General features: G+C 38.9%; 1 protein-coding gene across 3 annotated transcripts in view; it reads right to left on the bottom strand.

Moving 5' to 3' along the window:
- immp2l (inner mitochondrial membrane peptidase subunit 2) overlaps positions 1-23561 on the bottom strand; it is a 244774-nt gene that overhangs the window by 215416 nt on the left and 5797 nt on the right. For 2 of the 3 annotated variants that reach the window (XM_059334920.1, XM_059334918.1), the window contains exon 2: positions 4458-4595. In XM_059334920.1, the coding sequence (XP_059190903.1) occupies positions 4458-4592 (135 nt within the window). In that variant the 5' untranslated portion in view covers positions 4593-4595. Of the gene's footprint in view, positions 1-4457; positions 4596-7018; positions 7081-23561 lie in introns of those variants that run through there. The other variant, XM_059334917.1, reaches the window with a different exon arrangement.

A 23561-nucleotide genomic window follows, 5' to 3' on the forward strand; every position in this document is an offset into this window, starting at 1 on the left:
TTTACATCCAAATAAAGGAGCCTCAGCAAAAACATACTGATGATAGAGACAGATACATGGTGAACAGCAGTAATCAGGATCTACAATATCTTTCACCCAACCTCACTGTCAGACAGCACTGAGAGAATATTTTGATGCAAACAAGATAATGGCCAGCAGCAGGCGACTCCCTGCTACTGTTGGGGTCATTGTGTCTTTAGCTTTCAATAACAGCAACGCATCATTCAGTCAGATAGAGAGAGAATATAGAGTTTATGTGCACCTTTTATATTCTGTCTTGCAGAGTTTCTTCCTGTGGACGTGGATATTGTGTTAACACAGACTAAATCACAGGGGATCAAAGCCTCACATAAACAGATTAACCAGGATAAAACCTAAACCAGAGGGAACGGAAACAGAGTCAGAGTCAGTGTTTCTTAAATGTAAAGGAACCCGAGTATAAACATCTCATTTAGTCAAGCAGCTTCCTGCTGTAATGACACTGTTTAGTCTTTTCATTAATGATTTTCGAAAAGATTTGATCAGAGTCTCAAACTCTTCAGAAGCTCTCGCAGAGGTCGATTTCATGACCCAACATACGCAGCGACATGAATATACAACACTAACCAAAGAGCAACATGCAGATTTAATATTCATGCTCATTAAAAATAGAGAGCAGATTGTTTTATGCATTATGCAACGCACGTCAGCGATAATAAGCCGCACGACAGGAAACCAACTCGGTCAAAACCCAACAGGCGCTTGTTTTGTTGTTCTTTTCTTTTCACGTCTCTGCCTCTCAATGAGAAGAGTGCAAGTTGTTTACTGTCTGGATGAGTAGAAAACGAGGCCATGCATGGAGCGTTTGAGGAGTTTTTATCCAATGTGGCCACCTGTAACTACTGGTTACCACTTTAACTAGAAAATGTTAACCTTATAAAGTAGGTAGGACATGACTCATTCACCACATCCAGACTCAGACTTGTGTCAGTATTTGTCAGCAGGATTAAAATAAAAACCACTGGCACAAATTTCATGAAACTTGGTGGTAGGGTGGAGAGCAGGCCAAGGACTAGAGTCGTTCCAATACCAGTATCGGAAATAGCTCCGATACTGCCGAAAAGGCTGGCATCGGTATCGGCGAGTACGGGAGTCCAGGCACCGATCTGATACCACGTAATTTACTTAATTAGAAACTATGGTAACACTTTCTATGAAGACTACATCTATAGTGCATTATGAGCGCATTCATAGTGAATTATAAAGCTCATTATAATCAATCATAATGCATTATGACTGCATTCATAAACACATATAAAGCTTCATGATGCACTATATCAACAGTTATAAATATAGCTTATAATGACTTATAAATCCAAGTGTCTTATTAGTGCTCTTGACTGGTTATAAACTACAGGCTGACTGATGAGGCTTATAATACATTACAACTACTCATACCCCTCTATACACACACCTCAACAATCAATTGTTATAAGGACTCATAGGATGCCATAAGTATAAATAAACTGAGCTTTACCGTTACATTCCTAATCTTAGTGTAATTCTCTATATTTGGTATCTGACGAAATGACTTATGATGCAGCATAGCTTCTTTTAAATGCATGAAAATGTGTTACACTTTACTTAACGCCAACAATGAAACATCATGATTAGCTATACTGCATTATAGATGCGTCTATATGAACCTCACTTTACTTAAAGCATACATTGATCATTTATTTATACTTATGGCATCCTATGAGTCCTTATAACAATTGATTGTTGAGGTGTGTGTATAGAGGGGTATGAGTAGTTGTAATGTATTATAAGCCTCATCAGTCAGCCTGTAGTTTATAACCAGTCAAGAGCACTCATAAGACACTTGGATTTATAATTCATTATAAGCTATATTTATAACTGTTGATATAGTGCATCATGAAGCTTTATATGTGTTTATGAGTGCAGTCATAATGCATTATGATTGATTATAATGAGCATTATAATTCACTATGAATGCGCTCATAATGCACTATAGATGTAGTCTTCATAGAAAGTGTTACCGAAACGATTTACTGGTTTGTTCGTTAAACTCTGGCACAGTTCTTCTGCGTCGCTCTTAAAACAGTGGAGCTGTACTGCAACCTGCAGCCTGATGTTTTAGAGGGACGAGGAGCAATTGATTACATAACACAGACACAACAGACACACACGTGTCAGAGCAGGTTGACGCGAGGCTTGGAGCTAAGCTAAGTAGCACTATCATGTCGGCGGTGTGGCAAAATTTCACACTGGAACCTCCCACCAGTAAGACTGCAACATGTAACGTGTGAAAAGATAAAATCTCAAGGGGTGGCAATTAAACACCTGAAGACGCGTCACCCTGAAGAGCAAGACAAATTTTCTCAAACAAAGGGAAAAAGAAGGACGAGCCTAGCAGTAAACTCTGGAGGCTGCGTAAAAAGCAAACGAGATAACAGACAAAATCCTGGAATTTATTATCCTGGATGACCAACCCCTGTCTGGTGTCAAAAATGTGGGATTTCGTGCTTAATGATCACAATAACCACAATGATAATCATATCACAGTCATGCAGGTGTAATATATTTAATATTTTTTTTTATTTTTTTTATAACACACTGGTATCGGATCGGTACTCAGTATCAGCAGATACCCACAGCACAGGGATCGGTATCGGGAGGAAAACAATGGTATCGGAACATCTCTACCAAGGACCCACTAAATCCACATGGCAGATACACAAATTATTTTTCACTTTCATTTACAATGCAACACAGGGCATGGCCCCCATTTCCTTTAAAAAAAAAAATATCACCATGATGTTACCCATTGGTTTGTGGACTCAGCTTTTAAAGTCTCGCGCTAGAATTTTAGCCGTCGCCTTCTTGGTTTATAGCTTTTGCTTGACTAACAGAATACTTTTTGCAGTGTATGTTAGTTAACCAAACACTGACAAGACATTTCTAAGCGAACAAAATGTTACAATGTTGTTTGATGACCTGAAAACACACTGGGCACTGTGGTGGCAACCTGACAGTTATAAGGTAGCCCCGCCCTAAAGCAAACCCCAGTTTATCGTTTATTTCACTCTAAATGGGACAATAACAGGCTGTGGCTCAGTTGGTAGAGTGGTCGCCCACTGAATGGAAGGTTGGTGGTTCGATCCCTGACAATGACCTACATGTCGAAAAGTATCCTTGAGCAAGATACTGAACCCCAAATCTCTCCCGATGCTGCGTTCATCGGTGTGTGAATGAATTCCTAATGGTGGCAGGTGTCACCGTTTAGGGTAGCCTCTGCCACCAGTATGAATGTGTGTGTAAACAGGTGAATGAGCGCAATATCAGTGCAGTCCATTTACCATAATTTACAATATAAACATCATGCTGCATATAGCAGCTTTAAACTAATGTTAGTGATGAGGGTAGGTGTGAGGGAAGAAATCAGTACTACACAGTTCGGGTCTGTCACATAACTTTTTAGTCAGCCTTATCCAACGCACAGTACGTCTCATTTCAACTCTTGTTACTTCTTCCCTCTTCTCTACATAACCACTACCGCCCGCCTGAACAGCGCCCCCCAGGTCAATAACATTATAATAGTATTTTAATCTTTCTGTAAACATAAGGAAAAAACATAATGTTTCCATTACATTATTAACATATCCTATTTTCACTCTTACACTAACAACTGAGATGAAAAACTCATCCAGAAAATGCTTACTTAGGTAATAAATCAAGTGATTAGAATTTTCCCATTGACTTCCATACAACGAAACTTCTTTTTGCAACCAGTGGTGTTGCTCCTTGTTGGGCATTAGAAAAAAATGCCACTTCTGCATTGGCTTCACTTTTCAGGCCCAGCGGTTACCTCTCCGCATGGCCTTGGTGGAGATCAGCGCTCTGTGAGTGCCCTTGTCGTTCATTTTGTTTCTGGATTTCTAACCTGCAGCCATTACTTCAAAACATGGCAGCTGTTGTCCTCTCCGCCTCACATAAGCCTCAACTACACCAACCACACGAGGGTATAGATCTGTTCATTTTTACATGTTGCATTTTTCTTGTCAATAAAAATATTTCTGTTAAATTTTGGGGTCTTTGTTTATATCCTGGTGGTATCGGAAATGGTATGGAGTATCGAATATTTTCCTGAGTATCGAGTTGAAAATTTTAGTATCGTGACAACCCTACTGCTGTCCAAAATAAGCCGGGTCGTAACAGATGGAAAAGGTGAGACATCATTTGCCAGAGTTAAACTTTAAGATATAATAACAACTTTTCAGCTTTTCTCTCTGCCTTATATTTCCCACAACTCAATATTTCCCATGTTGTCAGGGTGCTGTAACCTCTGACCTGCTTGTTGTCAGCAGTTTGTAAAGTGAGAGATCCAGAAAATACAGCCTGTGCTCTGCTGTTGACCTCGAGGAGGTTCTCTCCTTGGATGTGCTGTAACTTCTCACCTGCATCGACGCTCCCTCCACTCGCGCCACGTAGGCGAAGCGGTCAAGGACGGTGACTGTGACGGGAACGGCGACAAAGAAGCCGCTAACGAACGCCCGCAGGTAACGCCTCCTCGCCGTTGCCTGCTGAGCCATCACCTGGACAGGAAACAACAAAAAAACAGAAAATCATCAAAACCATGACGACGTACAGGAAAGTAAACAGCACTCAGGTTGGATTAGACCACGCTAGATTAAACTTCATTGATCTCTTTGTGGAGAGCTGGTCGATTCAGCAGCAGGAGAGTAATGGAAAAATAGAAAAAAGGAAACAGATCAGAGAAAACTTGGGGAAAAACAACAATTCCAGCATGAGCTGTAACATGACATCTTAAGTGGAAGTGAACGTATGAAACAAGAGAAATAAACTTGAATGATCTGGAGTTCACAACAGTTTAATAAAATACATGTGTGGCTTTTTATTCAATATAAAAGACTACAACAAACACACCAGGATCAAGCCAACACTTGTGTCTGAAGATATCAATGTTATGGGTACGTCTGGACTTTGATGCCAAATTGTTTTCATATTAATACTTTTCTTGGAAGAAAAAAAAGCATACAAATTCAAAGTGTTTCCTACAAAATGTTCCCTCATCTCAGGGTGAAAAAGTCAAAAGGCAGAATTTAGCCCATGGTTGTTTTTTTTTTTTTTTACCATTTCTGGCTTGTGATACCATTTTTGCATCCCAAGATTCCCTGGAATGTACTATATTTGTTGAGCCTAATTAAGCCTAATTAATTTGACAAGTGAGATGTGATCACAATCAAAATAATGTTACACTTAATTAGGGCTGGGACTTTAACGCGTTAATTAAGATTAATTAATTACACAAAAATGAACGTGTTAAAAAAATTGACATATTATAATTGCACTTATTTTTGCACCGCGGAACGTTTCTCACTGGATGAGTTTCAGGCGGACCGATTATACTGGAGCACCAACTAGCGTTGATGAGTTGAGACAACAACAAACCACAGTGAACATGAAGGAAGAAGCTGATGAGACCTTTGGTTGGCCCCGTGGATGATGGGACATTTAGTTACTAAAAACCAACGGATGGAAGCGTCAATAAGAGCATGGTTGTGTTGCTATGCAACAAGGAATTCACATATCACCGTAGCACATCCAGCCTCAAGTATCACCTCAATGCAAAACATATAGCAGCTAGCGTGGACGCTAACGTGGTAGCTAGCTGTTATGGCCTCTGAAGCAACAGAGAGATGTTTTCTAATAGTCAGGGTTTCCAATGCTCTGAATGTACTTGAAAGCATTGTGTTTTACTTAAAAAAAACAAAGTATTCTAGTTAACAGAAGGTCTACCTACCTATAGGCTACCTGAATTTATGAAATGTACTATATTTATGAATATGCTATTGCTACACTTAATGGCAAAAATTGCACTGGTCTGTTGGACTTGAACAAAAATAAACAATATTTTTGTATTATAAATAAACAATATTTTTGTTGCTTAAGCTTGTGTATTCAGTCATTATTCAATGGTATACTAAAAATCCATGTGAAAAAAATTACTTCTCACTGTTCTCAAGTCAAATATTTATATGTGATTAATTTCGAGTAATTAATTACAAAGCCTCTAATTAATTTGATTAATTTTTTTAATCGCGTCGTGGCCCTACTAGTAATATAAAGTGTTAAATGTAAAGTCCCGTGGATTAAAGGTCATTATCAGGATAATGTAACCAGAAGACAAGTCAACATCTGAAGAAGATGGAGAAGCAAACTTTCAGGATCTTCATGATCATGATATTCATGATCTGTCACACTAAATTATAATAGAAATTAGCTTTTTGCAGCAATTTCGATTTTTAGAAGTCAAAACCAGGATCCCCAAAATCACAAATCTTATTATATCGCTCAGGAAAATATGGCAGTTGTGTCAATCTTGTAGCCTACTTTTCTAAAGAAGAATTTGAAAATTATAATGACAGTTGTCAGGGTTTAAAAGCACCGTTCTGCTGATCCTTACATCCTTAATTCCAATCAAATCACAAACTTAAAATCAAAAGATTTTATTAAAGATCTGATTGAAACATGGATTTAATGAATGCTCAAAATGAACTTTGATGAACTTAAAATACACTGTGAAATGGTCAAGGTACTAGAACAAAAACACAACAAGAGCCAAAAACAGGTTGGCAGCTATTTAAATGTACACAGTGACATGGTAAACATTACTACACCTCTATCCTAATGGACTCATCAAGGTGGTAGAAACCAGTTGATTACTAGGTAGCCACACCCTAAAGCATACCCTCCTTTATTATCCATTTTACTCCAAAGGGGACCAGAATTTACAAATTGAACATCATGCTGTATTGGAGAAGACTTGAAACAAGCCACTGGGTTCATAAACTCATTAGGAAAATGTTTACTGAGGTAATGAATAAAATAAGAAGTAGGGTAATTTTCTCATAGGCTTCTATACAATTAGAATTATTTTGCAACCAGTGGAGTTGCCCCTGCTGGCAATTAGAAAGAATGCAGGTTAGTAACATACCTGATTCGTGCACTAGATGAAGTGAAGATAAAGGTTCACTCTTTCACTGCTTTTGGCTGTGCCTGAGAATCAAAGAGTTTTGGGAAGAGGTCAGTTACTGCTGACATTACTTATAGACAATCATCTTAAAAACCGTTAAATGTCCATTGTTTTGAATTCACCCGAAGTGGCTTTAAAAATATTCATTTAATTATTTATTTATTTAATTATTTCCCCCTGTCCTCTCCCATGTGTAGTTGTTTCGTTATGAATGGTTGACTGCTTGACATGTTGGATCGGTTGCTGTTCTTGTATGAATATATTGTTTACAGTACATATAGGAAAAAATAATGGACGAAGGATGAAAGTCACTTAGAAAACTACAACAAATCGAACGGTGTGCAAGACCTGATTTTTGTCACATATTCCCATAAGCACCCATTTATCTGCACAAGTTGGATTAATAACTTCTCTTTGTGACGATTGTTTATGTCGGGAACTCTGACTTTTTTTACTTGGTCTATACCCAGAGGGGCATAACATAAATGACCATGAACAAGTTTTTCTTAATTTGTGTTTGTTACAGTCAAAACGAGTGATTGCTTTAACATGGAAAATCATTGGTAAACCAAGCATATCACAGTGGTTTAAGGAATTAGCTTTATGTTTGCCCCTGGAAAGAATTACATACATACTTAAGAATAAACAAGAGGTGTTTCAAAGAGTATGGGGACGTTTATACATTATATTAAGAACAATAATTTGGCTCATTTGGACCCTTTTTGAATGGAATCTCAAGGAGTCTTGTTCTTAAATGATGCTACCTTTGGCCGCCATGTTCTTGTATGTTGGCTTATGTGTCAACTTTGTAAAACAAAACTCAATAAATATATTGTTGGGAAAAAAAGAAAGAATGCAGGTTTAAGGTACTTATTGGCCTGGCCTTTCAGACTCTGAGGCTACGTCCACTTCTTTTTTACAGTCCGTGTGATAATAATAATAATTTGTACAACTTAGAGGCACTTAGATCACATTGCCTCATACATGACTGGGTAACATCCCTCCCCAATAAAAGGCTAGCAGTGCTCCATATATATCAGTGAAACACATGTAATGTTGGAGCTTAATCACAACATGAGCCTGATTGACTACAACATGCAGGAACTGAAGCGTTACAAAAAGGAGTCCTCCTCCTGTCAATTTCCACCGCAAGTTCGGCGTTTGGACACTGAAAACACATCACACTGAGCCTGTTCTCCCCAGACAGAGTTTTTCATCCACTTTGCTTTTCACAGCGCGCTCCAGGAAGGCCAGACAGGCGTGAAATGACTGACCAGCCGGCAGCCGCAGCAGCAGCCATGCACCGCTGCCTTCAGCAAACAGCTAACAGCCTCGTCTGGACGTCCACTGTCCTCACTCTGGAGATCTGCTACAGCTATTACCTCCACATCACAAGACTTCAAATGAAACATCATCAGACGCACGCTGTACTCCCTCGACGCTTTGCCCATCTGTAGTCGGAAAAGCGCCCATCGCTGAAACCATGAAGCATTTTAAGAGGGGAAAATAGAAGCTAATCTGTATTTTACTTCCCTGTAATGTGATGTGTCTACACTACATGACTGCCAATCATTGAACAAAAATGATGGAGTACCACACAATATTCTAATATCAGTAGAAAAGACATTTCTATGTTATTGCATTGAGGTACATTTATTTTGGAGCCAATGTTAAGAGTAAGCAAACATTTTATTTGTTTGCATGAGGTTTCCCTTCTGTTGTAACCTGGTTTAAACATAAATGAAAACGTATTCACACAATCAGAAAGAGAATAAAGACTCTTGATTTTTCCTAAAGAAAATTGATATCTTGAGTTGTAGGCTGCAGCATCATCTCACTTTTAAGTGTGCATAATACTTTGAGTGTGACACTTTTTAAACACAAATTCTGCAAATGTAGCAACTTTGTAGCACCAACATCTTTATACTGTATCTTCATATTTATTCTGCACTGGAATTCTATTCTACTCCTTAATACATACTCCTTCTTTAGACACTTTATTTTTTATTGTATTTTTTTGTATTTTTATATTTTATTGCTTGAAGTATGCCTAGGTTGTTCTTTTTATTTAATTGTGCTGTCATTATCTCTGTGTGTAATGCTGCTGCTACACTGTAATTTCCCAGCTTGGGATAAATAAAGTATATCTAAATAAAGTATATCTATCTATCTATCTATCTATCTATCTATCTATCTATCTATCTATCTAACTTCACCACTGAATCGCACCGTGCACCAGACTTTATATGTGAAAGTGACCTAATACCCAAGTTCCTTGTGACTATAGAAGATTCTTCAGTTGTTTTTTGGCACCGTCTTGCCAAAACAAAAGCGTAAATATGACTTTTGATTTTTCCTAAAGAAAATTGATATCTTGAGTTGTAGGCTGCAGCATCATCTCACTTTTACGTGTGCATAATACTTTGAGTATGACACTTTTTAAACACTTCTTCCAAGAAGCCTTTTAAAAATGTCCTACAAAACCTATTTATTGTTGATAATATAGCTATTACAATAAATGTTATTTTAGAAACAGACTTTTATGTAAAGTTTAGTCACATTTTAACAAATATCGCTCTATTCTGCCATTATCAGATGCTTCAACAAAAGACTAAAATGGAAAGTAGAAAGCAGAATGTATTCAGAATGAAACAGTTTCAATTAGAAAACGCTGAAGGCTGAGCAGACTGGATTGGATTGTTTAGTAGCAACTGCTAGCTTTGATTTCGATTCTCATTAAATAAAGTCTTTCTTCTAATTGCAAGGCTTGGTTATCTAAATTATAATCATAACTTTCTCAAAGTCTATGAGTGTTTTGAGAAACTTCATCTGTCAGAGAGAACTGTCAAATGTTGACTACCCAAACATCTTTGCTTTCACTTTTAATGAATTAAATTGAAATCAGCCACTGCAATATTGGTGGTGGATTTGTCTAGGTCTTGTTGTTGTCAGGTGCAGAAAAAAATACCTCTGAAAAAACCTACAACCAATCAGAGCAAGGAAACATGACCCCCAACCAATCAATGTAACAAAGCCAGGCGGTAACCTTCCGGGTCTGAGCAGGGAGGCAAACCAGGAAGTGCCTTAAGCTGCATTCTACCAAAAATTCCAGCAGGGGGTGCTAAGTTTGGCTGCAGAAACATCAATGTCCATTAATTTCAATGCAAAATGAGAAAACTTCTCACTTCATTTATTACCTCAGAAATGTTTTTAAAGGACAACACTATGGTCTCAATCGCTAATAAAAAATCTTCTTCAAGACAATTTGATGTTAATAGTTCTAATAATGGCCCCATTTAGAAGAAAATAGAAGATAAAGAATCATATGATTTGGGGCGGGGCTACCTTTGATTGACAGGTCGCTAACAAGGCGAGCCGTCATCATGAGAGAAGCAGAACAATGTGTATCCACGGCAACGTGTCAATAAAGTTATATATAACGTTATATAACAAGATGGCGACGAGTGTAATGCTGAACTCGATGTTTCCAAAGGGCAGTCCCCAATGGGTGACGTCACGGTGACTACTTCCATTATTTATATACAGTCTATGAACAAAGCATGTGATGCAACAATGAGTGACACATGCAAGTTTGGACAGTGCTTGGTCAAACATGACGGCTGGGTCACTTTCTTATATTACAGATGTAGAAGCTAAGCCAATGCTTTAAGCCACTGAGGCATTTCAACAGGAAAACTAATTGACACGCTTTGACTTTGCCATAAATGATGAATAAGAGTCCAGTTGATTTTTAGTTTAGATGCAAAACAAGTCCATTTATTTCACATCTCATGCTTTAATCACAATATCTCTTATACATACATTTGTGCGAAGCATAACGTGCGCAGCGCACCGCAGCGTAACGTATAGCGTAGCGGTCAAAAACTGTTTTTCCCCTTCCGGTTGGAAAACACCTGACGAGCCCCCAAAAGGTTCCCACCTATATAGGCGGACCCGCAAATCACAAGTGGCCCATGACACACACAACAATTAACATTAAATCTGCTCTTACAACAGATATGTACACTTAAATGTGTTTCTAAATCAAGAAAGGCAAGAAATATGCATGGTAACAAAATCTTGATCAATATATTTGATTAGCCCTGCCTGGTGTGATAGTTTGATATCGTATCAAACCTGCAGATTGGCCCAGCAGGGAACCACAGCGACTGAAAATCAATCTAATTGGTAGAGCGATCAGACTCATCTGCCAGAGCAAATAAAAAGAGCTCAGCGCAGTCGTCCAGTTTCCAGGATGAGATCTAACATGTTAATTAGTACATTTAACCCTTTATGCCCTCCTCAAATTTAATACCCTCTGGTGAACCTAGTGGCCATGCACACTAAAACTTCTATAAAATCACCATACATCAATATTTTTTTCAGATTTTTTTTTAATCCCTTAAACTTCAGACTTGTTGAAAACTACCTAACATTAAATCATTTTCAAAATTTTAACCCTTTATATGGCAATTTATATATTTTAATTTTTTACATAATTTCTTCCAAAAAAACACAAAAAAATATTTTTTTCCCCCATAAAATATATAGTAGGGAGCTAGGGTTTTGGTGGAGATTAGAGTCGTGGATATGTCAAAGATTAGCAAAAGAATTGATTTGATCGCATTAGTATTTTGATGGTGATGATGATGAAGAACTAAACATTGATCAAAACACAACTCTTCCTTTAAGTATTCCTTTGAGGATAACAACGTCTTTCCACACTGGATTAATAGAGTTCTTCCAGTTATGTCAGGTTAGTTCCTGTGCCCTAGAGCATGGCGTTAACCCTCTAGAGTCCATGAAAACACCGACACATTACTTCTTCATGACGTGAGGACATAAAAATGAAGCAACATGGAGCCTTTCCATCAGCTTCCCTCTAAAGTGCTGGCTTGAAACTCCATATCAGATTTTTTTGGGATTATATTTGGCCAAGTAAAACATTTATTTAGTATAAAAATATAGAACTACAGATTATCCTCATTTTACCTCTTATATGTAATATTTGCAACCTGTATTCATATTGCAACATTTAAAATTCTGTGTATTGAAATATAATTTTAAAGATCAGATTTTATGTTTTCCTTTGTTTCTTTTGGGTTCAACATTTTTATCAAGTAAGTCAAAGTTAAAAAATTAATTATCAGGTCATATAGGTGAGGTAACGCTGAAAAACTGATACCAACATGGCATGGTAAAGATTTTTAACAGATTTTTTAAAGGACATAATAGCCGAAGATTTCAGAGGGTTAAACCTGCAGCTGTTCAATAGAAACCAGTCGATGGCAGGTACCAATGCGTAAACTGTACTGTAGGGCTGCAATGATTCGTCGACATTGTCGACAAAAATCGTGAATAGAAATAGTCAACAATGAATTCCATTGTCGACTATTGTCGCCAGAGGTGTTTTTCCAACAGAGTGAGGCATCTCACTTCATTACAATCTCTGCCGAGCGCGAGCGGTAACGTGCACAGAAATGGCGGCATCCAACACAGCTACACGTACTAAAACTTAGAAAGTTTGGGAGCATTTTAGCCTGGATACAGCCAATAAAAAAATGACTTGCAAGGTTTGCAAAGCAGTATCACGGCAGCACCTCGGCGATGCACGAGCATTTAAATAGAAAGCACATCGGGCAGAGAGCATTAACGTTATGTCTGACAAACGTATTTTAGATTAAATGCATGCAGTCTGAAGCAGAGAGCCAGCATGGAGCCTTTCTGCAGAAGAAGCAGATGTGCAGCAGCAACAGGCTCCTCACTGAGTCAGTACTGGTGCTGGTCTGTGATACGAGGTTCCAACAGGTGAGCCCAGTTCAACCCAGACTACATCCAGAACCCAGAACCAGTTCCACCCACTTGATGGAGCAGAAATACAGTTTTATAAAACACATTTTCCTGTCCAGAAAAAATGGACAGAGGTTTATTTATTTTTTGTATGAATCAGCAGCTGAATTGTTGAATAAAAGATGCATTTTTCATTTAAGTACCCATCTTTCTTGTGTTTATTATCATTTGCCACATATTTAAAGCAACTTCATGCTAAATTTAAGAAAAAATTAATAATTATCTGATTAGTCGACTAATCATTTCAATAGTCGGTGACTAGTCGACTATTAAAATAGTCGTTAGTTGCAGCCCTACTGTACTGTAGACATCACAGACAAACACACACATGTACAGTGAACACACACACACACACACACACACTGACACACAGTGCTCCAGCCTCCTCAAACAAAGGAGAGTGTTCCCGGCCTCACTATACGTTACGTCCTATTAAACACAGTGATCTTCCTCCGCCGGGCTTTGTAAGACATCAGTTACCCACCATGTGCTGGAGGGAGGAAACTCCAGCGCCGGAGCAGAAAATCTATTCTAGCATAACAATCCATCCTGACAAGAACATATTGCCATTACACTTCCATACAGCCCGCCGCATAATTCCCCTCACAGAGAACAAGTGTATCATCAGAGGAAGCTCAATGTGGAGCTTCAAGGTTTCCGCTCAGTTTTACAGTCGAGTCGTTTCTGTGCCCACACCTCGCAGCCCCACAGCGCTCGCACACTAAAAACGACCTTGTTTCCTGTCGGCACATTTAAACGATGTGGCTGACACAGCAGGTCCCACATCAAAGTCACTGTGAAATGAAAAATGACTTTCTCACCTTGTTAGCTAAATGTCCACATCGAAACACACCACGTTTAACAGGAGGACACCCCCGAACTACATTTTCTTTCTGGGGTTTTAATTAAAAATCAATCTCATCAATAATACAGTGCCATGTCAGAGTTTTACTGCTGTCAGGTGAAAACTTGTATCTCAATTTCAGGAGCCAAAATGAGACATTTTAAAGTAGCATAACTCTTTACCGTTATTCTTTCTTTTCCCCCAGGAAAAGATAGTAGGTCAGCAGTAAGTGCTTCACAGAAAAGACAAGCAGGAATTCAGAGGGGAAGACACCAGACTAAGGGGGCATTCACATCTGAGCTGCTTGGTCTGCTTGAACCCAACTCTGGTGCATTTAATCAGAAAGTCTGTTTGGTTTTTGCTGGTGTGAATACTGAAACTAACTCTGGCAAGGAGCAAAGAACTCAACTCTGGTCTGCTGAAAGAAAGGTCTCAGTTCACTTCCAAGAGCATCAGACTTCAGTTCTCTGCAGGTAAGAACACAGTCCGAATCAAAGGAAGGTGAAAAAACAATGCAAGAAAGTCCACAACTTGCTTCGAAGAAGTGGCAGCTCTGGGGATTTAAGCCTGATTTCCACCGGGCGCGTTACTGCAGCGTCACGTCAGCGTCGCGTTCGCCGTTGCTAATAGTGTAACGAGAGCTGGTGTAGGTGGAGAGGCTACCAGTTAGCCTTAGCAGAAGCTCCGGATAGCAGGTTAGCTTGGAGACGACAGACACAGAAGTGGGGATTTCCACACGGCGGCTTTATTATACACAGTGTAAACATAGACCATACGAAGCCAGGTCTCCACGGCGCTACGCTACGTGCACTAACCATACGAGAAATACAGTGGGTATACAGCTCAACCATCACCAACTCGTTACCATAGTTTTTGAGTTCTCTTCGGAGGGAAGTCCATAGAGCAAGAGGGATGGTGTAAGAACAAGGCGGCTCTGTATAACCACCCAAACAGGGAAGAGGTGTCGCCTCCTTGTGGCGCTATACTGGACTACAGTACACATCTATACTGACTGTTACAATAGGTAACACTCTAATCAATGAGAGCATTTCCACCGGGCGTGCTGCGTAATGTTACAGCAGCGTCTCTACGCGAGCATTAGGTAGGACTTCTGTTTCTCCGCGAGACGCTGCCAAATCGCGTGAATCTCAACAGAGCAGATCGCACCAGACAGGAAGCCCAACTCAGAATCAGCGTAAAACACCTTTCAAAATAAAACACAATACGCAGTTCATGCAGCCTAAAACTACTTCACATCAACATTATGTTATGACTGGGGCACCAGATCAGCAATCAATCAATCAATCAATCAATCAATCAATCAATCAAAGGGTCTCAGAGGATCGGAGACACGGACGACAAGAGACTGATTGTTGAAGTGGAACATCATACAATCATTTATGACATAACATATTGTTTTTATAAGGATAGATGCTCAGATCAACATATCTTTCACCTCAGAGAAGCAAAGTAATTTGGTTGTTGTTGTTGTTGTTGTTGTTGTTTACTTTATACACACAGTTTATCCATAGACTGTATAAATAGAGTTTAAAGTTTATCACGGGATCTTGGGGTCTCCCGTATGGTCAGGATTATCGCGTGATCTCGCGTGTATACGACCGGCTCGCTAAGCTGATGTGCTGTAACGCGCCCAGTGGAAATCCCCAGTAACATTAAGATTCCCTTGTTAGTCCCACAATGGGGAAACTGAAACTCCACATTAACCCATCCTTTTGACACATAGTGAACCTTGACTTGTCAGTCCTGGGATTTGAACTGGCCACTCTCTGGTTACAAGCCCGGTAGCTAACCACTAGGCTATCAACAGTGATAAAGCACAGTGTGAAAGCAAACCAAAGCAAAGGTAAAATGCTGCAAATGTTGAAACTTCACCACTAAATCTGCACCGAGTGCACCAGACTTTATATGAAGCATTTTAAGAGGGGAAAATAGAAGCTAATCTGTATTTTACTTCCCTGTAATGTGATGTCTCTACACAACATGACTGCCAATCATTGAACAGAAATGATGGAGTACCACACAATATTCTAATATCAGTAGCAAAGACATTTCTATGTTATTGCATTGAGGTACATTTATTTTGGGGCCAATGTTAAGAGTAAGCAAACATTTAATTTGTTTGCATGGAGGTTTCCTTTCTGTTGTAACCTGCTTTAAACATAAATGAAAACGTATTCACACAATCAGAAAGAGAATAAAGACTTGATTTTTCCTAAAGAAAATTGATTTGAGTTGTGGGCTGCAGCATCATCTCACTTTTAAGTGTGCATAATACTTTGAGTGTGACACTTTTTAAACACAAATGCTGCAAATGTAGCAACTTCACCATTGAATCACACCGTGCACCAGACTTTATATGTGAAAGTGACCTAATACACTTAGTCTTAATTCATTGTGACTTTAGAAGATTCTTCAGTTGTTCTTTGCCTGTCTTGCCAAAACAAAAGCCTAAATGTGACTTTGTTTTCCATTAGTTTAAGTTTAAGTGGAGCGTGAGGAGGAAGAGCAACTCGTAGCTCCTGTTGTATCAGAAGTCATTAATGCAGAAAAAATAAAAACGAACTAAAAAAAAAAAAACTTGAGGGCTAGATGCCAAACCTAAAGGAAGAAAAGCACGAGGAGAATAAGAATGAGAGTTAATAGAGGGCCTTTGTGGAAAAGGGTGTTTGGTGGTCTGGCCATGCGTCTTCATGCAGGTTGTGCTTGTACAGTCTCTATATCAGCTGCCTGCCCCTCTGTGGCATTGTTTATGACGCGGTGACAACTGCACTCCAGCACATTAAAGTGAGCTCCGTTGGGGGAACAGTCTTTATCAAGTCTGCAGAAAAGGCATTAATATTGTCGACATAGTGACAAACGAGTTAATGCAGCACATCTCTCTCTGCATTGGTATTCATGCTGGCGCCCAATATGCAGAAGCGGCTCTGGAACAAGCAGTGGCAATAGACCAGGCAGGTTATCATAAACAAACACTTATTGGTGGTTATTAGACTGCGACAGCCGCAGAAATAAGAGCTCCTGCTTTTATATCAGCATCATAAAAGAGCAGACTGCAGTCAAAGAGCAGTGCTCCGTGTCGGCTCAGGATGAGGAGGCCTCTTTATGTCTAAAAGCAGCTCCTCGGAGATTTGTCAGGAGTTCAACAAACCCAATTCCACTAACCATTTCCAATTTATTCAGATGAGCCAGATACAGAAGGTATAAATATCAAATTCAGTGAGCGGAGAGCCCCGGAGCAGACCTCAGGTCAGCAAATCAGCCACTATCAAGCGGAGACATTGTGGTGTGCTTTTGCTCCGATTGCTAGAATTGAATTTCTGGGTCTCTGGGCTGGAGTCCATCTCAGCCGGTGACTAATGTTGGCATTCCAAAGCTTTTCCAGACCGATAAATCCACAGGGGAGGATGCAGCAAGGCAGCGGGGACGCTGATTACAGCCGGCCGCTGTGAGATTTCCCCCCAAACCAGCTCCACTTCTGCCTCGGCAGCAGATCTGGGCTTTGCAGGGGGAGCAGACGGGGAGCCGAATAAAAGCCCTGACCCACAAATAAGTTTGATGCAGACTTGAGAGTGAGAACTGTGGAAAGGGAGGTCTGACACAGCTGTGGTCAACTTACTAATCAGAGTTTTTATTAAAAGGTATAATTTCATACAAATGCAGTTGAATTTGCATTTACGGAAGTCAGCGCATAATATCTCATTTAGAAACACCCCATGGTCTCCTTTGTCCATTTCATTTATGCATACACTACCGGTCAAAAGTTTTAGAACAGCCCAATTTTTCCATTTTTTATTGAAATTCAAGCAGTTCAAGTCAAATGAACAGCTTGAAAGGGTACAAAGGTAAGTGGTGAACTGCCAGAGGTAAATAAAAAAAGGTAAGGTTAACCAAAACTGAAAGATAATGTACATTTCAGAATTATGCAAGTAGGCCTTTTGCAGAGAACAAGAAATGGGTTAACAACTTAACTCTATGGAGTCTTGGGCTATTTTGTCCATTTTTTAATTCTTTTCATGTCTTTTTTTTGTCATTTTGTGTCTTTTCTTAGTCATTTTGTGTCTTTTTGGGTCTTTTTTGGTCATTTTGTGTCTTTTTTTGTCATTTTGTGTCTTTTTTGGTCATTTTGTGTCTTTTTTGGTCATTTTGTGTCTTTTTTGTCATTTTGTGTCTTTTTTCAGTCCTTTAGTTCAACATAAAATGTGATTTTGAATCTTTTTTTTACTTTCAAAACACTATCATGCTCAATAAAGAATTTTAAATGTTGCAAATGTGCATTCATTTCAGAGTAGACTGAGACATTAAACTGCATCATTTTCAATTAAATTCTGGAAAAGTTGGTGTGTTCTAAAACTTTTGACCAGTAGTGCATATATAATCTGTCAGGTTTACTTTCTTGTGATTTATATGCTCATATAATAATAGCACTAATAATAATAATGTCAGTCAGCTTGTTGAGCTGACAACAAAGAAGTAATAAGAGGATCCTGAGGAGGCAGGACAGTTTCTCTGCTGATTACATCTGTAATATCTGACAGATAATGAAATCCTCCTTTGGTTTCAGGTCGATACGTCGGGATTGTTCCCTTGGAGCTGCAGGGAACCTTATGTTTCATTCAGGTAATGACGGGTGGTTGGTAGTAAGAGTAAACTGCCAGATTTATGCAATGCAGAGTTGATACTGTGGAGGGTTAAAGCTATGTGCACTGACAACACAACACTATAACCATTTCATTAAAATTTAACAACCTTGAATGATGGACTTTGAGGCTTCATATTTGTTCGGTTTTCAGACACATCAAAATGATTTTGTTTCCCTGTCGGAAGGGCAATGGATGGATGTTTGAAACATTGTTATTACAGACAATTGGATAAGACATTTTCCTTTCCAAAATAAGATCCAACAAATAGTGAGTTTGACTCTCCATGGTTGCAGTAGGTTCTGCACTGGCGATTATAAGTCAGGTGAGAGCAAACAGAAAAAACAGTAAAGGTCTAAAATTAATTTCCACACTGCAAAAAAGGTGTGTCTAAAAACAAGATAAAAACATTAAATCTGAGGGAAATGATCTTGCTGCAGACAAGATTGCTTTAATTAAGATTATTAAATCTAGAAATGAGCATGTTGTACGCTTAAAATAAGAAATTAACTCTTAAATCAAGATAAATTAAAGCTGAAAGCAGCGATGAACTGGCCCGAGCAGAGTGACCTGACGATTATTTGTTTCTTACCAAGATAAAACAAACTTTAGATTTCAAAGTGTTGGATAATTGATCTTGTTTTAAGAGTTTATTTCTTATTTTAAGCGTTCAACATGTGTATTTCTAGATTTAACAATCTTAATTTAAGAAATCTTGTCAAGTGAAATTATCTGCAGCAAGATAATTTCCCTCAGATTTAGGCCCCGTTCAAACGAGGACGGTCTCAACAGAAGACGCAAAAGTGGCGTCGCGTCTTCACTTTTTATTCCTCGTTTAGGCGAGCGTTTTCGGGAGGAAATCTGCTGCATACTGTGACGCAAAAGTGTGTGAAATTGGATTGTATGCAGCCAGGCGGCATCACTTAAAGAGATAAGAGCATCTTTGGGCATGCAGAAGTTTTCACGCCACACATTTTCATCAGCTACTCCTTCCACAAAGTTCTCCACCATCACTAGATCTCCCAGGTCTCGTTCACAGCCGTCTGGCTCGCCTCCGACGAATTGCTGCATCCAAAATGTGATGGAGGTAATTCCAGATCCTTCTCTGTTCACTAATACTATCTGTACATATCCTGTACATTTGGTGGAAAGACTCCTGTAAGTTTATTAGAGCTGCCAGAGCAGCTTGAAGGTCCCACCATGGAAATAATCCCACGTTTGTTTATTTTCCTGTACTGGAGCATGTATGTGACGTAAACACATACGTGACGTGAGCAGATCAGATCAGAGTTTTGTGTCTTGTCAGTGTAGACGACACGCTACGGAGGAGCGTATTTAACTTTTCCACTTTGGAAGGTGGTTTCAGATTTTTGCGTCTTTAAGCCCCCAAAACGCCGTCACCGTCTAAACGAAAGGCATTTTCGCTAAAATATTTTGTTGTTTTTACCCGCGAGCGTCCTCGTGTGAACGGGGCCTCCGTGTTTTTATCTTGTTTTTAGACACACCTTTTTGTTTTTGCAGTGCAGCTAAGCTCACAGAGATACAACTTCAAATTCTTATCTATTTAATGTAATTACCAGACAGAGCAAAATATAACTTTGAGAATAAGATTGTAGAGACAGAAATCAAAATGATTATATAGTGTTCTAAAGTAATAAAGTGTACATTTTGTCATATCCTATTATATTATAATTATATATAATTTTGACTTCACATAGTCTATTATTCTGTTTTTCTTATACTTTATGTTTTCATCTTTCTTTCACAATAAAAAAAGGAAATGCCAAATATCTTTCAAATTAGCAAAAGCTGGCAACCAGTGAAAGAAATGAGAACAGTGGAAATGTCTGTAAGAGTGGAGGAGAGACAAGAAGCAGCCTTGGTGCTGAGGAGGATGTAAAAGGCCAGAGCTCCAGAATATGAAAATATCTAATATGCAATGATATTTAATAATAAATTACACTGCTTACAGATATTTTGTCCTGATGGTGGAGCTAGAGGTCAAGGAGTGTCCAGTGGAAAGGGTTTATCCTGTGAGGAGCTAGTGAGGAGCATGAACATGCTCAAAAAACACTCCTGTGGATGCTTGTCATTTGTTGTTTTTAAGGAAAATCTGGTAACTTTCTGTCAGCTGCTGGATTTGTGTTAGACATGCAAAATAAATGTGATTTATAAGTCACTTTGAACTGGAAACAACCTCAAACACCACCCTGATGAACGCCAAATGTTTGGTGAATAAAGCATGGTGACCGGAGAAGAGCCATGGGATAATTCTGATAATTATTTAAATCGTTAATAAAGTGAAAGTGCAAAATATTATCTGGTTTTAGCTTCTCAAATCCAAACATTTACTTTGGTATTTGATTGTCCATATATTGTAAGTGAAATTTATTATGGTTTGGACTGTATTTTTAAGAGAAGCTTTTGTTTGTTTTCATTGTTGATATACATCTCCATTATTGTCCTGATTGATTGATGAACAACTTTGAGAATAAGATTGTAGAGACAGAAATCAAAATGATTATATAGTGTTCTAAAGTAATAAAGTGTACATTTTGTCATATCCTATTATATTATAATTATATATTATTTTGACTTCACATAGTCTATTATTCGGTTTTTCTTATACTTTATGTTTTCATCTTTTTTTCACAATAAAAAAAGGAAATGCCAAATATCTTTTAAATTAGCAAAAGCTGGCAACCAGTGAAAGAAATGAGAACAGTGGAAATGTCTGTAAGAATGGAGGAGAGACAAGAAGCAGCCTTGGTGCTGAGGAGGATGTAAAAGGCCAGAGCTCCAGGATGTTCAGTAAATGTCACAGTCTGACCGGGACCCAAAGTTCACCTCCACCTGCCTCGATAAGTACGAAGTGGCCCTGACGTGGACTTTCCTTCTTCATAATATCACTGAGACTTTTCCCCCAGATTACCCATAATTACCGGTAGACAGTCCACTGAGTCCGGACCAGAGTTCAGCCGCTGTCTCCTCCGCTGAGCTTTTATCCAGATAAAAGTCGCAAGATCTTATTTGTCTCTCCTCTTTCAGATGTAAAGGCTCAACGACATCACAGAGAAAAGAAGCGACTTCCAAGATAAACAAGTCAACTATGTCTTCTCTTTGTTTCTCTGCCCACCAAACAACTGAAGCTTTAATTACAGAATCCCATTATCAATATGAAAGAGACTAGGGGTTTTTTTTCCCATTAGAGGCGCAGCAGATTGATTTTTTCCTGATGAGGGCTTCATTAAGGACGAGAGGCGTCTGCAGACGGAGATCTGAAGGCTCGGTGGCCGGACTCGGACACACAGTACTCAGAGGAAACGGTCCTGTAGAGCAGCTATTCTCAACTTTGGGATTTTGTGTCTTTTTTGGTAATTTTGTGTCTTTTTTTTTGTCATTTTGTCTTTTTTTTGTCATTTTGTGGTCAATTTGAGACCCTTTTTACTTAATTTTATGTCATTTTTTTGGTCATTTTGTGTCTTTTTTTTTGTCATTTTGTGGTCAATTTGAGACCCTTTTTACTTAATTTTATGTCATTTTTTTGGTCATTTTGTGTCTTTTTTTTTTTAACATTTTGTGGTCAATTTGATTCTTTTTTGGGTAATTTTGTGTCTTTTCTGACAAATCCCAAAGTATCAAGTTCTTACTTTCCAAGGAGTCTCTGGCTTGAAGCTGACTGTTACACACTCAGGAGGTCAGAATGGACCTTTAAACTTATAGCAAAGGACTTAGATTAAAAGTAACTATAAAATACAAAACATATATATAAATGCAAAGACAGAGATGTTTTAGTTGTTGCCTGCTTCATTATTTCTCCAAAATTCATCGTATCAACTGAGTTTGTATGATCTGAACTGTGAGATTGTGTTCAGTGAGGGGGGGGGGGGTCGCAGACAACATGCATGTTAAATTGGGGGTCGCCATTAAAAAAGGTTGAGAACTACTGCTGTAGAGGCTGTCATGTTCTTCAAACCACACAAGGTTTTTTGGGACAAACAACATACTTATGGTTTTGTATATAGGGTTTATCCTCTGGTAATGAAATGTGCTCTAAAGGTTTGATGCCATCTGCAGGTATCTAATATGCAATGATATTTAATAATAAATTACACTGCTTACAGATATTTTGTCCTGATGGTTGTGCTAGAGGTCAAGGAGTGTCCAGTGGAAAGGGTATATCCTGTGAGGAGCATGAACATGCTCAATAACATTCCTGTGGATGCTTGTCATTTGTTGTTTTTTAAGGAAAATCTGGTAATTTTCTGTCAGCTGCTGGATTTGTGTTAGACATACAAAAAAAATCTCAGTTAATCATTTAAAATATAAAGAAAGCTTATATTTCGGATCTAGAATCACACAAGATTTGGCATCTTTTTGGCATTATAATGGTTGTAGATTGTTTTTCTGTCATAAATTGTCCAATTTCATGACATCTTAATTTATACTGCACCACTGTGCATTATATTTTTATGATTTTACTTCATTTCGTTTGTGCTATGCGCAGGGCAATTTTGATATTGATGATGTCAAGTGTTTCCCTATAATATAAATGGAAAACATTTACCTATTGGAGTTTGTAGCGTACATTAATAGATTTGTCCTGATACAGAGCTAGAGGAAAAGGCATCTGGATACATCTTTTAGAGACCATGAACATCCACGACAGTATTATGGTAATGTCCCTGCTAGTCAACCAGACTTTCTGCTGTGGACCAAGTGTTCCACAGGCTGACCACTCGACATGACCGCCCTTACGTCCCTAATGGGGCAACAAACAGTCCTGTTGGTGAGAGTGACATTTGGTCCGACTTTGCACAAGGTACTTATATGAAATAAGTAATTCGCTGGATAATCTCTTTAACCTTATCAGCGAATATTTATTCATCTCCAAACCGACGAGCCTCGCCATGCAATGCCGGCAATGACCGTGCTCGCTCAGCCAGAACTAAGGTGATTATTGGATGGGTGTCAGTGTTGACTGTAAGCTGGGAGGATCCAGGCCCACTGCCGGGGACACAAATGGGATTTGTCTCTCATGCAGAACATCAGACGTGGCTTTTTAGGCCACGGCAGCAGGGAGAGCATTACAGAAATCCCTGCTTCTGCTCACCTTGGAGGCCTAATGGGCAGTTTGGGCCACCGGTGACGC

Source organism: Centropristis striata, chromosome 6 (genome assembly GCF_030273125.1).
Source record: "Centropristis striata isolate RG_2023a ecotype Rhode Island chromosome 6, C.striata_1.0, whole genome shotgun sequence".
NCBI lineage: Eukaryota > Metazoa > Chordata > Actinopteri > Perciformes > Serranidae > Centropristis > Centropristis striata.